The sequence below is a fragment of the Barbatula barbatula genome (assembly GCF_947034865.1).
Source record: "Barbatula barbatula genome assembly, chromosome: 1".
In the NCBI taxonomy this organism is placed as follows: Eukaryota; Metazoa; Chordata; class Actinopteri; order Cypriniformes; family Nemacheilidae; genus Barbatula; species Barbatula barbatula.
In genome coordinates, this window is record NC_136766.1 from 582,704 (window position 1) to 604,966 (window position 22,263).

General features: G+C 40.8%; 1 protein-coding gene across 1 annotated transcript; it reads right to left on the reverse strand.

Annotated features, from left to right (window-relative positions):
* Positions 1 to 1,640: 1,640 nt before the first annotated feature.
* LOC306901620 (uncharacterized protein) lies at positions 1,641 to 12,394 on the reverse strand. The gene is made up of 3 exons (XM_079469517.1): positions 12,125 to 12,394; positions 4,769 to 5,083; positions 1,641 to 3,300 (listed from the first exon to the last, which is right to left on the reverse strand). The coding sequence occupies exons 1-3, from the start codon at positions 12,236 to 12,238 to the stop codon at positions 3,145 to 3,147; spliced, it is 585 nt and encodes a 194-aa protein (XP_079325643.1). The 5' UTR covers positions 12,239 to 12,394; the 3' UTR covers positions 1,641 to 3,144.
* Between the last annotated feature and the right edge of the window lie 9,869 nt (positions 12,395 to 22,263).

The following is a 22,263-nucleotide window of genomic DNA, read 5'->3' on the forward strand; positions in this document are numbered from 1 at the left end:
AGATTCGGAGACTCAGATGCAGGGCAAACAAGAGATGTTTATTGTACAAGGCAGATAATCCACTCTGGCACCAGCCTGGAGACACAACCGCGTAAGCCCGGCCGGGAGGGGTCTCGACCCGTCAGGACCTACGGGAGAACACGAAACCCACTACGGGAGAACAGGAACGGAGAATCCGTAGAAACCACGGGAGTCCGCAGGGAGATGACTTGACCCGACGGCACTCACGGGAGAGCAGCTTGAAGACCCAGACCGGGAGAAGTTCTAGATGCGGAAAAGGCGCACGGCGGGGAAAGCCTCGTCCCGTCGGCCAGCCAAACGAGAGATGCGGGTTGAGTGGAGATGAGCCAGCACCGTGCAAAGCACGAAGGTCCAGAGCGTCAACACAAACTAATGGGCAAACAAAAACAAAACTTGAAAGCAAGAGAACAGAACTACGAGGACTCTGACTAGGCTAAGAAAATAAATAACAGGACTGTGACTATGACTTTCACTAAGACGATGACAAGAGGAGCCAGGAACGAAAGTAACACATACAACGATCTGACAAAGAATGAGAGGACAAGAGGGACTAAATAGAGGGGAACTAAACAGCGGGGACAAGCTACAGGTGAGAATTAATTAATCACTAATGGGAACGAGTTAAAGGGGCATGAGAGCATGAATGAGTGGTAAAGTGATCGTGATGGAAACCCGGTGCGGGGAAAGCCTAGCAGAGACACGGAGGGCCGGGCAAATGACGTAGACACCGAACATGTGCGGAGCTGTCAAAACAGCTCCCCACGATTTCGACAACAACAATACAGTACACACAACCAAGACAAGGCTAGGATCACGAAACAATTAAGTATCGTATTGACTTTAAAGTTATTTTAATCACTTATAAAGCCTTAAAGGGTTTAGCCCCTACCTACCTAACAGAGCTTCTATCACACTACAACCCATCACGGGAAGCCTCTCAAAGGTTCTCAAAACTCAGAGATCTCAAAACTCAGGACTTTTGATAACACCTCTAAGATCTCAAAACTCAGCACTTTTGATAACACCTAGAATAACTAAATCCACCAAAGGGGGTCGAGCTTTTCATACGTAGCACCTAAACTCTGGAATAACCTTCCTGATATTATTCCAGGATCAGACACACTCGCACAATTTAAATCTAGATTAAAGACGCATCTTTACAGCCAAGTATTCACTTCATGCTAAATATGATAAATAAACCACCAGGAGATGCTGACATTAGATATTATTTACTAGAATAATTTAACTTGTTCTATAGACACCATGTTGTGTGTTTTACCTCTCTTGTGTTTTTCTGTTTTTCTTATTTTCTCCTGTAAAGCTGCATTGGAACAATGCACATCGTGAAAAGCGCTATAGAATTCTCTATAGAATGCATATAGGTTTTGACTAACTTAACCTTATATGTTTTGCTTATAGTCGCTGCTTTGTAACAATGAAAATTGTAAACAGTGCTATATAAATAAAGTTGACTATATACATAAAATTGAATTGAAGCGCCGACAATAATTCTCTTTATACAGGTATGAAATGACATGAGGGCGAGTAAACGATGGCCCTGATGTAAACAAACCTTCTACTGGCACACGCGCACACACCAAAGAATTGCACATCAAATTCTATTCTGATAATTTATTGATTAATGTCAAACATACACACATTATACAGTTGTCAATTATCGAAGAGAATGAGAGACATCAGTCATGTAGTCTGCTGTAAAGTGTACAGTTAGTGTGCAGACATCTTCAGATAAAACTCAACATTCACAGCAAACAGAACATCATCATCATTATCAGTTACAGCTGTCGGTAATCGCTGGTATTAGAGAAAGACAATAAACATCACAGTGTTATATTTGCATGAAACTATAAATAATCAAGATGGCATCGTGTCATTCTTTTGCTAAGAACAATCATGTTATTTCTATTATTCACCGATGCCTTCACTTTTAAATGGCTTCACAAGTAAATATGAATAAAACAGCAGTAGTTTACAGTAAGATTCACATCAGCACGGTTAATACAGTCAAGTGTGGGTTAGTTGTTTTGGGCTTATACATTTATGTGTATATATATATATATATGAATACATTTGTTGGACAGCAGGGTAAAAGAGTTTAGTATTTTAATGTATGTGGGACAAGCACCTCACAACCATACATACATACATCAAACTCCTAAAGCTTTATAAACACCAGACATGTTAAATACCTGAATGTGAGGAAGGATATCATGAATGATATCTGAATATGGCGCAGGAGTTATTATGGACCCCTCTTATAAAGCATATTCACTTCAACTCTATTTGTGAGTGTGTGTGTCAACAGAAGAAAGTGGAATCGTGATTATTGGATTAAACTGTGACTCTGATGTGATGATGTCACTGACACGCGTGTAACGGCGTGTGTAGCACAGATACAGAGGTGATGTATGTCACACAAGAGCTTAAGTTGTTTTACTCCAGTGAAGCGAGACTGCATCAGACATTTCTCTCTATATAAATATCATTATTAAAAAAACTAAATTTCTGTGCTGTCAATAGGTTTCTTTTGCTTTCCCTCTGGCTTCAGTCTTAATAAAGCGAGGTTAGGCTTTGAAACAAAATGGAAAATGCCAATAAACTGCTGGAAAACCAACAGTATTTTAAAATATCAAATGCCATTTTGACTTTGACTGATGTAAATGTATGAAAACATTGTTAATTATATTAGTTAAACCTGAACTAAACTTAAAGGGACAGATCACTCTTTTTTTCTTCCGCAGAACACCAAAGAAGATATATTGAAGAATGACTGGAGCAGACTAGCTTGCATTGGTTTTATGAACATACAATAGAAGTGAATGTAGTCCAGGACTGTTCAGTTCAAAATATCTTCTTTTGTGTTCTGCGGAAGAAATAAATAAAGGGTGAGTAAACGATGACAGCATTTTAATTTTTGAGTTAACTATCCCTTTAAACGTCTACATTGCCAAACATGTGATGTATGTAGAATGTAATTGTTTCTGGTTATTCTTCTGGTTTGCGAGAGCGGGTGTTTGTATGGTGTTGATGTGTTATTGAAGCATGTGTGATGAGTGTTCTGCATGATTCAGTCCAGGACAGGTTTCATTCACGTGTGTGTTTCTACAGTATCTGCTCGTGTTGTTGTCCTTGTTTTTCAGTGTGGAACACGTGAAGAGTCTGAGAAGCCGAATCTGTCCAGTGGATGAGCTCCAGTAAGACTCGATACGTCCAGAGTTTAGCGGCAAAGCTACCCGAGCCTTCGACTTCATCCTGACCCTGTGAAGCACAGACATTATCATCAGTCTCCAGACACACACCATACTCCTTTATGTCATAACAAACATTTATCATTCCAAAATCATCTTATATTTATATGAAACGCGTATGTGCCTTAGGAGTGAAATTGCTGATTTTGTGCATTTATGCAGCGTTATTTCATAAAAAAAGACTTGATCCAGATATATATTGATATGGCCACAGAATAAATTCACACAAACACTCTTCTCACCACGACTCATGTGTATAGAGTCAACATTAACATCACAGCTCACTTCTCTAAGTTTAAACATATCCGTTGTATTTGTGTTGAGAATGCGAAGTATAAATGTGTAAAGCGAGAGAGAAAATGGCTGCATTCAGAGAAGCTTCTAGATTTAATAGAAATGTACACACCCACCCTGACATCCATTTCAGGAGCCAGTCAGAACAAAAATAGAGAAACTTAACGCCAACTCGTCCAGATCCAAGAAAGGTTTGAGTTTTTTCTTTGTCTACAGGAATATTTTTAAGTGGATTTCATAAACACTTTCATTATCTGTGATGAACAAAATGTGTTGGGAAGTGAGTAACTTTAACTACATCTGGGGTGGCATGACAGTAAATCTGCTGATTTCAAAATACAGGAGCTATCTTCACTGTAAACCCAAATGATCAAAGTATTTAAACTGTTAAAGGTTGTGTACATTTAATTTGATATAAAGATAATTATTCTTACTTTTAAGGTAAGCCTAACTTCATTTAAACAAGGTCATTCCAGACGATTTGTTGGGAATGAAGTTCAGTTCCCAGCATGCTTTGCATGAGACTGAAATGAAGTGTTATTTTATGACTTTTATGGTTGAACTTTATCTTTTGGGTTAATTAACATGCATCAGTACAACAAACAACTTGATAGTTCTGCTTACTTAAAATTGGGAACATTTTCCCATCATGTTCAGGTTTTCAGTGTAGCACTACAACACTGTTTTTACACTTTATTGTATTTTCCCAATTTCGGCCGATGGGTTACACCAATCAAACCAGCGCAGATGAAAGGCAAACACACATTACAGTACTGTGTCTCTGCGCTGCTCAAACTACGCGACATAGTTTCTTCCATCTTGTTGTCGTAGAACACACACAAACACAAACAGCAGGGGAATAATTGTCAAATCTATTTCCACATACTGACTTTTTTTCAAAGAGTTTAATCGCTTGAAATGTCTCGTGGTTTTGTACGGTGTTAAATCAGCCTGAATGAAACTGCTGTTGGGATTCCAGAGAGGTCGACTGCTTACTGGAAAAGAGATTTAGGATTTAGTGCTGCAGCTTGCCAAAGGTTTGATGCGTGTCCAAAAGCTTACGTCTGCTTTCCGCAGTGAACCCAAACAATGCCCGGGATGGGGACAAGAAGACATCATTTTTCAAATGATTTGGATTCGGTTTCCATAAATAAAGGTTTAGAAACACGGGCGGGTGTTTGTACCTCAACACACTTCATCTCCGGTGAAGGAGGACAGCCATCTTCCTTGTTTTTCAGCAGAGCTCCGGTACTGTGCACCAGATGACCCAGTCTGTCCTTCACGACCTTCCGGAGAGTCTCGTACTCGCCCTCCAGCTCTTCGCCCATTTCCTCCACCTCCCGGATGATGAGACACTCCAGAAGCTCCGTGCACCTCCTCAGGCCCGAGCGGACGTGACCCACCTGCTGATCTGTGGTCAAAGCCTCGCGACAGAGGGCGAGAGAAACCAGGCGCTCACCTTCTGGGACGTGATGAGACAGAAAGCTCTCTCGCTCTTTCTGAGGAGGACGACACGAGGGTTGTAATGAGTTATTACAGGAAGAAGCGCCCACTTCATGTTTACTGTTAATGTTTGTTGTCATCTCTTTCTTCCCACCTGTGAACAAGAAAAGATCCCACTGAGGGAGTTTCATGAGTCACATCTATAAATGCATTTCAAAAGGGTTTCGTTTTGTGCATTAAGAAGTGTATTTAAAGTGATCTGTCAGCTTGAATGACATCATGATCTCATCCTCTAAAACAGGTGAAAACCTCACATGGTTAAAGAAAATACTACGGAGACCACAAGAACGTTGCTTCACTCAAGATAAAGAGGAACACGGTTTGTGCCGACCACAACACCAAACCCAACACTACACATACTGGATGTTTATGCATGTTAACCTTTCTATATTGAGTACCGCAGAGATGACGTATTTTTGACAATGACGGAAGCGAGTTAGCATTTAAAGACTTCCGGTTCAATCGCTCCAAAGTCTATGGGCTTTTTTTAATGGGTTTTTGGTAAATGTGTCCGATATAAGGTCCGTGGCTCTAAGTATATATAATTTTAAACCTTTAATGTCTCTTTAAAACAGCGGTTGCTAACATGTTGCTAAAAGCGACTAATTCCTTTGGCGGGGACATAAGGCGTAATCGCACATATAAAGCTCACAAATATTGCAACATGGGCATAGATCTCGTATAACGTAGATGCAGATTTATTCATTGAGTAATTACTAACATGGGAAGTTTGAAAGAGTTGTCGGAGGCTTTGTGACAGTGACGTTGATATTGAGCGACCTTAAGTATAATCTGTTTATAGCATCGTGTTAGATTTTTACTTCTGCCGATTGTATTTCAGCTTCAAAAGTAACAAATATGTGTTCATCTGTAAAGATGATCTTGTAAAATTGATGACCTGTAATAAAACAGAAATATTACTTATCGGACCAAAGACACACAAACCGAATATTTCTGATTATAAACTGCAAGTTGAAGGATGTACTGTTACTCCAACAAATACAGTAAAAGATCTAGACGTTATATTAGACAGCAACCTGTCAGTTCAAATCACATCTCAAATGTCACAAACCCAAATTTTTCCACCTGAGAAATGCTGCAAAACTACGAAATATTCTATGTGTTGCTGACGCGGAGAAGCTTATTCATGCATTTATGACCTGAAGACTTGACTACTGTAATGCGCTACTTAGTGTTTGTCCTGCATCATCAATAAACAAACTACAGTTAGTTCAGAAAATACCACCACATAACCCCAATGTTATCAACCCTTCACTGGCTACACATTAAGTATCGTATTGACTTTAAAGTTCTTTTAATCACTTATAAAGCCTTAAAGGGTTTAGCCCCTACCTACCTAACAGAGCTTCTATCACACTACAACCCATCACGCTCTCTAAGATCTCAAAACTCTTTTGATAACACCTAGAATATCTAAATCCACCAAAGGGGGTCGAGCTTTCTCATACGTAGCACCTAAACTCTGGAATAACCTTCCTGATATTATTCCAGGATCAGACACACTCGCCCAATTTAAATCTAGATTAAAGAGGCATCTTTACAGCCAAACATTCACTTCATGCTAAATATGATAAATAAACCACCAGGAGATGCTGACATTAGATATTATTTACTAGAATAATTTAATTTACTATATAAAACACCATGTAGCGTATTTTACCCTTTTTTGGGGGGTTTTATTTTTTATTTTTCCCCTGTAAGCTGCTTTGGAACAATGCAAATTGTGAAAAGTGCTATATAAATAAAGTTGAATTGAATTGAATAAATTTCACAAATCTTTGTTAATCACGGACCTTATTTTTAGCGATTTTCCAGTCTTTGGGAAAACTGCATAGGCTCTTGGTTGAGGGAACCAGCGTGGCGCTAACTTCAAGGTTATCCTAAAAAAACAAGTCATCTCTAAGACTCTCCATTGTGTTAATAATGATGCGTGATGTGCATAATCAGTATAATAGTAACAACTTACACTTAAGGCTCATTTAAAATAACAAAATAAATCAAATGGATTAAATACAAAATGATGACGGCTTCCATCACAACACAATAATGACCCATCACAGCAAGCAATAGCCGTCATCGTCTCCGTTAAGTATAGTAGTATAGTATTTACGGCACACTTTAAAGAGACGGACAGTCTACACCAAACAAGGACATTTTTGATTAGATCTATAGTATGTATCTGTGTTTTAAATTTCACATGTTCATTATTTATCTACGTTATATGTTATGATGTGAACCGTAACATTTAAGTGGATATCAGTGTAACAGTATACACCAGGTTGTAGTCAGCTTTAAATGCCAACTTAACTTACGTGCCGGTGTACCTGTTAACACCAGTGCTTCTTTGTGACATTTAAACAATCGGATTCGCTATTAAATATTGTAAATAATTTCTTAAATGTATTTTTATATTTGTGTATTGCATTTCAATGTTAATTTATAAATGCTTTGTTTTGTAATTTTCTATTTTCTGTATTGTGTTTTCTCTTTACATTTTTTATAATTTATAATTTTCTATTATCTTAATCTGTCCAATTTGTGAAATTGTTCTTTTACTTGATAAAAGCTTTATATTTTTGATGACCAGACTATTCTTGGTCTATGGTTAGATTTTATTCAGCCTAGTTTAAGTCTAAACCCGTATTCACTGTATACATGAAGTGGTTTAATAGATGACCAGACTATTCTTGGTCTATGGTTAGATTTTATTCAGCCTAGTTTAAGTCTAAACCCGTATTCACTGTATACATGAAGTGGTTTAATAGATGACCAGACTATTCTTGGTCTATGGTTAGATTTTATTCAGCCTAGTTTAAGTCTAAACCCGTATTTACTGTATACATGAAGTGGTTTAATAGATGACCAGACTATTCTTGGTCTATGGTTAGATTTTATTCAGCCTAGTTTAAGTCTAAACCCGTATTCACTGTATACATGAAGTGGTTTAATAGATGACCAGACTATTCTTGGTCTATGGTTAGATTTTATTCAGCCTAGTTTAAGTCTAAACCCGTATTCACTGTATACATGAAGTGGTTTAATAGATGACCAGACTATTCTTGGTCTATGGTTAGATTTTATTCAGCCTAGTTTAAGTCTAAACCCGTATTCACTGTATACATGAAGTGGTTTAATAGATGACCAGACTATTCTTGGTCTATGGTTAGATTTTATTCAGCCTAGTTTAAGTCTAAACCCGTATTTACTGTATACATGAAGTGGTTTAATAGATGACCAGACTATTCTTGGTCTATGGTTAGATTTTATTCAGCCTAGTTTAAGTCTAAACCCGTATTCACTGTATACATGAAGTGGTTTAATAGATGACCAGACTATTCTTGGTCTATGGTTAGATTTTATTCAGCCTAGTTTAAGTCTAAACCCGTATTCACTGTATACATGAAGTGGTTTAATAGATGACCAGACTATTCTTGGTCTATGGTTAGATTTTATTCAGCCTAGTTTAAGTCTAAACCCGTATTCACTGTATACATGAAGTGGTTTAATAGATGACCAGACTATTCTTGGTCTATGGTTAGATTTTATTCAGCCTAGTTTAAGTCTAAACCCGTATTCACTGTATACATGAAGTGGTTTAATAGATGACCAGACTATTCTTGGTCTATGGTTAGATTTTATTCAGCCTAGTTTAAGTCTAAACCCGTATTCACTGTATACATGAAGTGGTTTAATAGATGACCAGACTATTCTTGGTCTATGGTTAGATTTTATTCAGCCTAGTTTAAGTCTAAACCCGTATTTACTGTATACATGAAGTGGTTTAATAGATGACCAGACTATTCTTGGTCTATGGTTAGATTTTATTCAGCCTAGTTTAAGTCTAAACCCGTATTCACTGTATACATGAAGTGGTTTAATAGATGACCAGACTATTTTTGGTCTATGGTTAGATTTTATTCAGCCTAGTTTAAGTCTAAACCCGTATTCACTGTATACATGAAGTGGTTTAATAGATGACCAGACTATTCTTGGTCTATGGTTAGATTTTATTCAGCCTAGTTTAAGTCTAAACCCGTATTCACTGTATACATGAAGTGGTTTAATAGATGACCAGACTATTCTTGGTCTATGGTTAGATTTTATTCAGCCTAGTTTAAGTCTAAACCCGTATTCACTGTATACATGAAGTGGTTTAATAGATGACCAGACTATTCTTGGTCTATGGTTAGATTTTATTCAGCCTAGTTTAAGTCTAAACCCGTATTTATTGTATACATGAATTTGTTTAATAGATGACCAGACTATTCTTGGTCTATGGTTAGATTTTATTCAGCCTAGTTTAAGTCTAAACCCGTATTCACTGTATACATGAAGTGGTTTAATAGATGACCAGACTATTTTTGGTCTATGGTTAGATTTTATTCAGCCTAGTTTAAGTCTAAACCCGTATTCACTGTATACATGAAGTGGTTTAATAGATGACCAGACTATTCTTGGTCTATGGTTAGATTTTATTCAGCCTAGTTTAAGTCTAAACCCGTATTTACTGTATACATGAAGTGGTTTAATAGATGACCAGACTATTCTTGGTCTATGGTTAGATTTTATTCAGCCTAGTTTAAGTCTAAACCCGTATTCACTGTATACATGAAGTGGTTTAATAGATGACCAGACTATTCTTGGTCTATGGTTAGATTTTATTCAGCCTAGTTTAAGTCTAAACCCGTATTCACTGTATACATGAAGTGGTTTAATAGATGACCAGACTATTCTTGGTCTATGGTTAGATTTTATTCAGCCTAGTTTAAGTCTAAACCCGTATTTACTGTATACATGAAGTGGTTTAATAGATGACCAGACTATTCTTGGTCTATGGTTAGATTTTATTCAGCCTAGTTTAAGTCTAAACCCGTATTCACTGTATACATGAAGTGGTTTAATAGATGACCAGACTATTCTTGGTCTATGGTTAGATTTTATTCAGCCTAGTTTAAGTCTAAACCCGTATTCACTGTATACATGAAGTGGTTTAATAGATGACCAGACTATTCTTGGTCTATGGTTAGATTTTATTCAGCCTAGTTTAAGTCTAAACCCGTATTTACTGTATACATGAAGTGGTTTAATAGATGACCAGACTATTCTTGGTCTATGGTTAGATTTTATTCAGCCTAGTTTAAGTCTAAACCCGTATTCACTGTATACATGAAGTGGTTTAATAGATGACCAGACTATTCTTGGTCTATGGTTAGATTTTATTCAGCCTAGTTTAAGTCTAAACCCGTATTCACTGTATACATGAAGTGGTTTAATAGATGACCAGACTATTCTTGGTCTATGGTTAGATTTTATTCAGCCTAGTTTAAGTCTAAACCCGTATTCACTGTATACATGAAGTGGTTTAATAGATGACCAGACTATTCTTGGTCTATGGTTAGATTTTATTCAGCCTAGTTTAAGTCTAAACCCGTATTCACTGTATACATGAAGTGGTTTAATAGATGACCAGACTATTCTTGGTCTATGGTTAGATTTTATTCAGCCTAGTTTAAGTCTAAACCCGTATTCACTGTATACATGAAGTGGTTTAATAGATGACCAGACTATTCTTGGTCTATGGTTAGATTTTATTCAGCCTAGTTTAAGTCTAAACCCGTATTCACTGTATACATGAAGTGGTTTAATAGATGACCAGACTATTCTTGGTCTATGGTTAGATTTTATTCAGCCTAGTTTAAGTCTAAACCCGTATTCACTGTATACATGAAGTGGTTTAATAGATGACCAGACTATTCTTGGTCTATGGTTAGATTTTATTCAGCCTAGTTTAAGTCTAAACCCGTATTCACTGTATACATGAAGTGGTTTAATAGATGACCAGACTATTCTTGGTCTATGGTTAGATTTTATTCAGCCTAGTTTAAGTCTAAACCCGTATTCACTGTATACATGAAGTGGTTTAATAGATGACCAGACTATTCTTGGTCTATGGTTAGATTTTATTCAGCCTAGTTTAAGTCTAAACCCGTATTCACTGTATACATGAAGTGGTTTAATAGATGACCAGACTATTCTTGGTCTATGGTTAGATTTTATTCAGCCTAGTTTAAGTCTAAACCCGTATTCACTGTATACATGAAGTGGTTTAATAGATGACCAGACTATTCTTGGTCTATGGTTAGATTTTATTCAGCCTAGTTTAAGTCTAAACCCGTATTCACTGTATACATGAAGTGGTTTAATAGATGACCAGACTATTCTTGGTCTATGGTTAGATTTTATTCAGCCTAGTTTAAGTCTAAACCCGTATTCACTGTATACATGAAGTGGTTTAATAGATGACCAGACTATTCTTGGTCTATGGTTAGATTTTATTCAGCCTAGTTTAAGTCTAAACCCGTATTCACTGTATACATGAAGTGGTTTAATAGATGACCAGACTATTCTTGGTCTATGGTTAGATTTTATTCAGCCTAGTTTAAGTCTAAACCCGTATTCACTGTATACATGAAGTGGTTTAATAGATGACCAGACTATTCTTGGTCTATGGTTAGACGTCCACTGACAGCTCATATTTTACCCCACACGTTTAGACGTCTTTTAGATCACTTGCTGCGATCAGTTGTTTTCTGTTCCATGAAGGGTGTTGTGGGTGATGGTGTTTTATTGCCAGACAGGAATCCAGTTCAATTATAGTTCCCACTAAAACAATACAACTCCTATTATAACCATTCAAATCCATCCTAGTGTTTTTCTCAGGACTGTGCCGTTACAATAATATGAATTCACACAGACACGTGCAGCGATATATGAAGGATGAAGTGCGCGAGGCCTCGGGGCTCTATAGACGCGCACTGCAACAAACCTCCGTTAATGGAATAAAGTTGCGTGATGACGTAAAACCCTTAAAGAATCGCTGCGCCACAACACAACGACTGACAGTTACATGCGCGTGGAGAGAACGGAGGAAACGGGTCCGTTACAATCTGACCACATCTAGCTGCTCCTATAACGGCATGATATTACCGCAGCGCGAGACGGGCGCGTTTACTTACGTAGAGCTCCAGAAGGCGCGTGCAGTCCCGGTGCAGTAAGCGCGCGAGCGCCGCCGCTCTGTCCGCCGCCGATCTCGCCGGGACGAGCGCGTCCGATTCCGCCGCTCCCTCCATGTAGTCCCGGTTCCGTTATACAGACGTTACCGCGGGGCGATGCGCGTCCACTCGAGCCTTTTAAATACGGCACGCGTGCAGACGCCACGGGGAGCGCGCCTCGTCCTGCGGGACACCGTGAATACCACAGGGCGTGGTGACGTCACCGGCGTCGGTTCCTAGAAATTAAAAGCTCCGGGAATTAAAACAATTACACACCGCCTCTTAATTCAGCGTGAGCGGTTTATGACACCGTGACATGAGGTCGGCACACACATCGTGACGGTTGTTTTGTTATTTAATAGTTCATTTTGAACAACCTCATATAACGAAACTAACTTGAAACAGTCCGCATGTGTACCTGTGGTTGAGTATGGTTCAGTGCCCTTGCAAGATTTCTTTAAGAAGAAGAGATGAAGGAGAATACAGCTGTTTTTAACTTTATATTAGTAAATTTGCTTAAAGCACTCAAAGTAAATGTCAGACCTTATAACATCGTTGATCTTGTGTTGGGACCTACTCGCCTTCGTAATCATACTTTAGATTTAATATTGTCTTACGGTATAAATGTGGACGACATAAAAATCCTTCAGCAGAGCGAAGACATTTCAGATCATTATCTGGTATCATGCTTGTTTCTCTGGCCTATGGCTGCAAATCAAGATCCTAGTTACAACTACATAAATTACAACAATAACTTCGACTACAAAAGGTGCGTTTCTTGATAATTTGCCTGAATTGTCTCAAATCTCTAGCATGAGTAATAACGTTGAAGATCTTGACTTTACCATTGAAAATATTAATGCCACCTTCTCGGAAACGCTAGACATAGTTGCTCCCTTGCGCTTAAAGAAGATTAAAAATGACAGACCGACACCGTGGAAAAATGAACACACTCAGGCTCTAAAGAAAGCGGCACGAAAAATGGAGCGCAACTTTAAGAAAACTAAATTAGAGGTATTTCGTACTGCCTGGAAGGATAGTATTAAAAATACAGGAAAGCCCTAAAAACGTCTCGATCCGCCTACCTTTCATCACTAATAGAAGAAAACCAGCATAACCCTAGGTTTTTATTTGATACAGTGGCTAAATTAACCTAACTGGTGGTTAGATCGTTGGGCTTGTGATCAGAAGGTTGCTGGTTCTAATCTCAGTGCCAGCAGGTCATGACTGAAGTGCCCTTGAGCAAGGCACCTTACCCCTGATTGCTCTGCAGTAATGTGCCACTGTAAGAAAAAACTACTTGTAAGTCGCTTTGGATAAAAGCGTCTGCCAAATGAATAAATGTAAATGTAAATGTATACCAGCATAGCAGTGATGAATTTATGAACTTCTTCACAATGATTTCCAAGATATTAGAGAAAAAGTATAATTATGCAACCAGAAGTGAAACCCGCTGAACAAACGACTAACTACAGCGCCTCTAAGGAGAAATTACGTTTATTTTCTACTATAGATCACGATGAACTCTCTAAAATCATTAGATCATCTAAATCAACTTCATGCATGTTAGACCCTATACCTACAAATCTACTGAAAGAGATGCTCCCAGAAATTATAGATCCTCTACTTAGCATTATTAACTCATCTCTGACATTAGGACATATGCCTAAAGCATATAAGGTGGCTGTTATAAGGCCCCTTGTCAAAAAAACCCATCTGGACCATGGGGAACTAGTTAACTACAGACCTGTTTCGAATCTACCTTTCTTATCTAAAGTTCTGGAAAAAGTAGTCTCAATTCAAATTTGCTCCTTCCTCCAAAGGAATATGATTAATAAATATTTCCAGTCTGGATTTAAAGCACATCACAGTACAGAGACTGCTCTGATAAGAGTTACAAATGATCTGCTTATGGTGTCCGACCGAGGTTGTTTCTCCTTATTGGTGCTGCTAGATCTTAGTGCTGCATTCGACACCATTGACCACAGCATGCTCCTACATAGACTTGATAATTATGACGGCATTAAGGTAATAGCTTTGAAATGGCTTAGATCTTATTTATGCGACCGTTTTCAATATGTAGCAATAAACAATGAGGTATCACGCAAATCGCAAGTCCAGTACGGTGTACCACAGGGCTCAGTCTTAGGGCCTATGCTCTTTGCATTATACATGTTACCCCTAGGAGATATAATAAAGCGACACGGAGTAAGCTTTCACTGTTATGGTGATGATACGCCACTTTATATTTCCTCGAAGCCTCATGAAACACAGCAATTCCATTCAATAGTGGAATGCATAGTCTGTGGTGATCCACAAAGAAAGAGACATTCACCAAGGGACTGTTCCTTTAAGGGGGTGTGTTTTTGTGTTCGTTATGAAGTTCCGGGTTAACCGGTGTGTAGTAGTTTTACTCTGACTCGCTGTTCGATTTATTGTTTTAAGTGGAGTAAAGTTGACTCGACGCATCTCCGTCTCCCATCTCCTTATTTATCACACTCCACAATTGGTGACCCCTGATGCGAGTTGGATACGGCGGAATTATGTCCCACAACGACGGCAGCGAAAACGCTGCGGCTAGCGGTGCGGCTAGCGGCGCGGCTAATGGCGGTGTCGTCTACGCTACCACCATCAAATTACCGGACTTTTGGCAGCAAAACCCACGGCCGTGGTTTCAGGACATCGAAGCACAGTTCCAGCTGAGAGGAATAACTCAGGACGTGACGAAGTATTTCCACGTAGTAGCGGCTTTAGATGCCTCGACGACGGCCAGGGCTATAGCGCTGTTAGAGGCACCTCCGGTTGAGTAAAGTACGACGCACTCAAAGCTTTCCTGTTGCAACTATTTGAACTGTCGGAGCTGGAAAAAGCAGATCGCCTGCTGTCCCTGAACGGCCTTGGCGACGGCAAGCCGTCCGAGTTGATGGAGAGAATGCTGGCTGTGCTGGGCACGGCGGATCCCTCATTCCTTTTCGCCCACATATTCCTGCGGCAGCTTCCAGCACCTGTGCGCACTGCGCTGGCCAGTTCCTCCCTTCCTTCCTCCAGAAACTACCGGGCGCTGGCTGTGGAGGCAGACAGGATTTTCCTCGCCAACCGGCAGCAGTTTGTCCATTCGCTGCTACCCCACCACCACACGTCTACCCCCTTTCCCCCCCAGGGGACGACACGAACACCGCAGCCGCTGTGACAGCTCGCCGACAGCGTGAGGATGTTATTACCATTCTAGGTTTGGGGCCAAGGCCAAGCAGTGTCGCCAACCTTGCAGTTTTGCAGCCCAGGGAAAAGCCAGGGCCGGCGCTCATTAGCAGCTATGGGCGCTGGCCGTGACTGCAAGCTGCTATTCATCACCGACACCTGGCCGGCAGAGGAGTTCGCTACCATGGAGCACCTCGGCATCGTGCGCCGCTCCAACAGCCCGTGGGCCTCCCCCCTACACATGGTGAGCAAAGCTGCTGGTGGTTGGCGTCCCTGTGGCGATTTCCGTCGCCTGAACAATGCCACCGCCCCCGACCGGTACCCTGTGCCACACATACAGGATTTCTCTGCCCACCTAGCTGGTGCTACTATCTTTTCGAAGGTTGACCTGGTGCGTGGTTACCATCAGGTGCCAGTCCACACGCAGGATGTCCCCAAGACCGCAGTCATCACCCCCTTTGGCCTTTTCGAATTCCTCCGGATGCCTTTTGGCCTCAAGGGTGCAGCGCAGACGTTTCAGCGCCTCATGGACTCTGTTTCGAATTCGAAATTCGGGATATGCCGTTCCTATTTGTTTACCTGGACGACATTCTGGTGGCAAGCGCGTCCGTGGACGACCACCAGGCACATCTTCGACAGCTGTTCGGCCGGCTCGAGGAGCACGGCCTCATCATCAACCCAGCCAAGTGCGAGTTTGGCCGGTCCTCCATCACCTTCCTCGGCCACCATGTCACCCCCCAGGGGGCCGTTCCCCTCCCTGCCAAGGTGGAAGCCGTCGCCAGTTTTCCATGCCCGCGCACAGTGAAGTCCCTGCAGGAGTTCCTGGGTATGGTGAACTTCTACAACCGTTTCCTCCCCCATGCGGCCCAACTTATGCGACCCTTGTACGCCGCCTTGCGGGGTGGGAGGCCTGCCGACGTGTTGGCTTGGTCCCCAGAGATGATGGAGGCTTTTGATGCTGCCAAAACCGCGCTGGCCAACGCTGCTCTGCTGGCGCATCCCTCTCCGACTGCCCCAGTTGCACTTACTACAGACGCCTCTGATTATGCCGTGGGGGCTGTGTGTGAGCAGTGGGTGGGCGGAGCCTGGCAGCCGCTGGCATTTTTCAGTAGGAAGCTCCGTGACAACGAGAGGAAGTACAGTGCCTTCGACAGGGAGCTCCTGGGGCTTTTCCTCGCCACCCGTCATTTCCGTTTCCTGTTGGAGGGTCGGCGTTTCACGGCTTTCGTTGACCACAAACCACTGACGTTTGCTATGGCCAAGTCTTCTGAACCATGGTCTGGTCGACAACAGCGTCAGCTCTCTGCTATCTCGGAGTTCACTACTGACATTCAGCACGTGGCCGGTAAAAACAATTTTGTTGCCGACTGCCTCTTCCGGGCAGTTGCTGGGTCTGTCCACTTGGGCCTTGGCTATGCTGCTATGGCTGCGGACCAGACTGCGGACTCAGAGGTGCAAGCCTACAGGACGACCCCTACAGCGTTGCTCCTGGAAGATGTGGTTTTTGACGCTGCCAACTCTACACTCCTCTGCTACGTCTCTACTGGCCAACCACGCCCTATGGTACCTGCTGGCTGGAAGCGTAAGGTTTTTGATGCCATCCACGGCCTCGTCCCACCCGGGGGTGAAGGCCTCTACTAGGCTGGTGGGGGCTAAGTTCGTTTGGCCGGGTCTGCGGAGGGATGTCAGCGCCTGGGCTGCTGCCTGTGTGGCGTGCCAGCGCGCGAAGGTGACTCGTCATACCAAGGCCCCCTTGGCGACCTTCAAAGTGCCGGAGCGGCATTTTGATCATGTGCATGTGGACCTAGTGGGCCCACTTTCCCCCTCTCGTGGTTACACCTACCTCCTCACCATGGTGGACAGGACCACCAGGTGGCCTGAAGTGGTTCCCCTGTCCTCCACTACCTCAGCTGACGTGGCTCGGGCGTTCGTTATGGCTTGGGTGGCCCGTTTCGGTACACCATCCGACCTCTCCTCGGATCGAGGTCCTCAGTTTACATCGGAGCTTTGGACGTCGGTCGCTGAGGTCCTGGGGGTGAAAGTCCACCGTACCACGGCTTATAACCCACAGAGCAACGGCCTTTGCGAGCGGTTTCATCGTGACATGAAGGCCGCGTTACGGGCCAGCCTTACGGGTTGCGACTGGGCTGACCGCCTCCCCTGGGTGATGCTTGGCCTTCGCTCCGCCCCCAAGGAAGATCTTCAAGCCTCGTCCGCTGAGCTGGTGTATGGCCAGCCTCTGCGAGTTCCAGGGGAGTTTCTTCCAGATGCCACGGCCCCTTGGTCGGTGGCCTCTCATCGGGCTTTGTCCCGGGGCATTGCCGAGGCCTTCGTGCCTATTCCTACGTCTCGCCATGGCCTTCCCCAGTCCTACGTCCCGAAGGATTTGCCCTCCGCCAAGTACGTTTTTATCCGCCACGATGGCCATCGTACCCCGCTGCGGCCCCCCTACGATGGGCCCTTCCGTGTCCTGGTGGGAGGGTCTAAGAACTTCGTTGTGGATATGGGGGGTAGGCCTGAGCGGGTGGCTATAGACCGTCTCAAGCCTGCTCATGTGGATATTGGCGAGCCCCTTCAGCTGGCCCAACCCCCACGGCGAGGGCGTCCCCCTGCGGCAGCCTCAAAACCTGCCCTGCCCTTTGCCTTACCCTCCCCGGTTAAGCGTAGCCGTTATGGCCGTTTGGTCCGCCCCCCGATACGCTGACTTTTCTAGGCACTGTGTTGTTCTTGGTTTCGGGCCTGTTCTGTCTGTGTTTGTATGGGTGAATTCTGGGGGGGCCTGTGTGGTGATCCACAAAGAAAGAGACATTCACCAAGGGACTGTTCCTTTAAGGGGGTGTGTTTTTGTGTTCGTTATGAAGTTCCGGGTTAACCGGTGTGTAGTAGTTTTACTCTGACTCGCTGTTCGTTTTATTGTTTTAAGTGGAGTAAAGTTGACTCGACGCATCTCCGTCTCCCGTCTCCTTATTTATCACACTCCACAAGTCGATATAAAAAAGTGGATGAGTAGCAATTTTTTATTACTGAACTCGGACAAAACTGAAGTGTTACTTATCGGACCGAAAACCGCCCTACATAACAACCAAGAATACTGCTTAACTATTGATGGATGTTACATAAAACCCTCATCTTCAGCTAAGAATCTTTATATTCGATAGTACTCTGTCATTTGAGAAACAAGTCGCCAACACTTGTAAAATAGTGTTTTATTAAAAATATATCTAAACTACGTCATATGCTGTCACCATAAAATGCAGAGAAGCTTATACATGCCTTTATGACATCAAGACTAGATTCCTGTAATGCACTATTAGGTGGTTGCCCTGCAGGCCTATTTCAAAAATTCCAACTGATCCAAAATGCGGCAGCTCAAGTTCTTACACGTACAAAAAAGTATGAGCATATTAGCCCGGTTCTGTCAACCTTGCACTGGTTACCTATAAAGCATTGCATTAACTTGCTTATCACCTATGAAGCCGTGCATGGTTTAGCTCCTCACTACTCCTATAGTACTTTATTTTGCGTTGTTGTGCAGCACTGTTGAGCTTGTGCAGAGGCTGCAGTTTTTGCCAGAGGGGAACTGGAACCCCCTGGTTAGGCCTGGTTTCCCTCTGAGGTTTTTTTCTCCTCCAATGGAGTTTTGGGTTCCTCGCCACCGTTTGCAAACTGTTTTGCACTGTTTGCCTGGCCGGAGGGGCTAATAGAGTTTTATAGTTTTATTTAATTAACACTGCATATAGGAATTTATAGTGTGTCTGTTATTTGACCTGTGTTTTGACTTGCATAACCTTATAGTCACAGCTGCTTTGTAACAATGAAAATTGTCAAAAGCGCTATATAAATAAAGCTGACTTGACTTGATCTTAATAGCGCACGCAGGTTTGTTTATCAAGAACTTTGATCTTCTCCAAAGCTGTAAGTGCTCAGTAAAGGTCTGCATTCATTCATCATAAGCTCCTTCCAACTAAATGAATCTGCTTACTTGTGCTTTTTTGCAATTGCTTCTTTCCAGTCTTAATAAACGGTGTATTTGTGAATGATGTCTGATAAATCCTATAAGTGAATGAGATATTTATAAATGTTTTTTTTGCCTGGTGCACAAGTTATCATGCAATTATTTATTCAATTCTAGAATAAACCAGATGCTGAAACATTTGGATATATTTCTTTGCAACAATAAACACTCTAACTTTCCCCAAACATGCCGATTCCATTCATGCATTTGACAGATGTTTGATGAACGATGAAGATGATTTTTTCGGTTACTAAACATGGAAATAGAACAAAAATGTATATACAGCAAATTCATTTCAAACAAGGAGAGTAACCGAAAAGGTGTAGGCTGAAGGTGTGGCTTATTACGCCTACCCTATTTACAAAACAGCGTCTACCCTTCGAGATGAAAGCATTAACAATATACAGTACATACATAAACATATGCATACATACATACATACAGTATATACATACTGTATATCCGATACATAAACATATACATACATGCATACCTACACACATATGCACATAATTACAAATGTTTCTTTATTGCTTGTATTTTTATTTTATTTAATGTATTTATTTTAATTTTTTCAAATTTGTGCACGACAATTATACATAAACTTATCTTGGTCAATTTTCCTTAAGCATCCATATATTTGTCAAAAATTTAGATTTTAAACTGTTTTTTTAAATAATGAATGGAATAACTCCTCTTAAGATCATCGGTGAGACCATTGCACAAGTCGACCCCTTTTACCGAAATGGTGTTCATTTTAAAGTTTGTTCTAACCATTTCTTTTTTGAACATGTTCTCACCTCTTAGGTTATATTTGTGTTTCCTGTTTTCAAACAAACATAATATATTTTCAGGCAATATTTTCCTATTGACTTAGAACATAAAAACAACTGTATTCAGACTGACTAGGTCGTGAAATTTGATTGCTTTGAATTTACAGAATATAGAGGTGGTCGGTTCATTATACCGTGAATGATTAACTATCGTTATGGCTTTTTTTGTATTATAAAAATAGGTTTTATGTTTGTGGTGTATGTATGGCCCCATATTTCAACACAGTGAGAAAAGGATTGAACAATAAGAGAACAATACAGAATATACAGCGATCGCTTATTTTGAAAATACTTAGTTTAATGTAATATAGCTATTATTTTAGACTTGATTGAACATGGGCAATGTATGGTTTCCAGGATAATTTGTGGTCTAATATTATTCCAAGAAATGTATTTTCATTCACCCTTTCTAGTACCACTTCATCAATCTTTAAGATCATGCTAGTTTTAATTTGTTGATTGCTGAATATAATATATTTAGTTTTGATCAAACCATCTCTTGATTCTGGATAGTTCTCTGGTCACATCAGTAATTAGCTGGTGAAGATTATCCCCAGATGCATACAGTGTTGTGTCATCTGCGAACAAGACACATTTTAACAGATCGGTTACCTTACAGATATCAATAATATATAAAATAAACAACTTAGGACCAATCAAAGATCCCTGGGGCACTCCACACGTTACTTTACACATATCTGATTGATGATCTTTAAAATGTACATACTGGTGTCTGTTGTCAAGATAACTTTCTAAACATGAGTAAGCACGGCCTCTAAAACCGTACTGCTCTAGTTTATTCATGAACAATTTATGATCTATGGTATCAAAGGCTTTTTTTAAATCAACTAAAAAACACCCAAAGAAAAGCACTTTTTGTCTAATGCAGATGCTATTTAATCCACTATAAAACATCCACTGCCATCGAGGTCGATCGACCACTCCTAAACCCATATTGATCATCACTTAATATCTTACATTTTTCTATGAAGCTATCAAGCCTCTTCAGAAAAAGTGTTTCCATTATTTTAAGAAATTGGGGTAATAATGAAATTGGTCTATAATTTGAATATAGATGACTATCACCACTCTTATGAATTATAATTTTTTTGCAATTTTCATCTGGTCTGGAAACATTCCAGATTTAAAAGACAGATTGAAAATATAAATCAGGGGTTCTAATATTGTATGGATGATTTTTTGAAGTAGTTTCATATCGATATCTGTCCAGTCGGTTGACCTTTTATTTTTAAAACCATTCACAATCTCCATAATTTCATTTTTGGTAATGTCAGACACATACATGGAGGAGGAGTTCCTACTGTTGTATTCACGATTCTTTATGATTTTACATTACATTACATTACATTAACAAAGTAGTCATTCAATTAGTTTGCTATCTCCTTTGAAGTTCTTATAAGGACTTCATTGTCATTTATGAAATAACTTGGACACTCGCGTTTGTTATTTGTTTTTTTAATAATTTTGTTTAGTACTTTGCAAGTCCCTTGCATATTTAGCTTTTGTTGTTCTAAGAGGGTGTAGAAATGTTGTTTTTTACTATTTCAGATAATAGTTACCAATTTATTTTTATATTTTTTATATTTATCTTCCGCCTCAATAGTTTCAATGCCTTTAGTTATCTAAGGCTTTTTTGCTGATTTTTTGGTCTCTTGGTTTTGAATCAACTTCATAGGGCAATTAATATTATACAACTCAGTAAATCTATACAGGAAAGTATCATATGCCACGTTTGCATCACTTTCTGCGTAAACCTCACAACAACTTTGGTTATTAAGATCCTTTTTGAATTCATCCATATTTTTTGCGGTGAAAATTCTAATAAATGTATTAATGCTATGGGATTTGTTGGAAATATTGCAAACACTGGCAAATGATCAGTAACATCCCTAATAATTAAGCAGTGGCCCAGTGGTTAGAGTGTTGGGCTTGTGATCAGAAGGTTCTAATCTCAGTGTCAGCAGGTCATGACTGAAGTGCCCTTGAGCAAGACACCTTACCCCTGATTGCTCTGCAGTAATGTGCAGAAGTGATTG

What these genes read in the sequence shown, in the direction of transcription:
- LOC306901620 (XM_079469517.1), bottom strand. Translation starts at nt 12,238, where the DNA reads ATGGAGGGAGCGGCGGAATCGGACGCGCTCGTCCCGGCGAGATCGGCG. An exon ending in CGCGCCTTCTGGAGCTCTAC is followed by an intron (nt 5,084 to 12,124) that starts GTAAGTAAACGC and finishes CGTCCTCCTCAG; the next exon opens with AAAGAGCGAGAGAGCTTTCT. An exon ending in CGGAGATGAAGTGTGTTGAG is followed by an intron (nt 3,301 to 4,768) that starts GTACAAACACCC and finishes TGTGCTTCACAG; the next exon opens with GGTCAGGATGAAGTCGAAGG.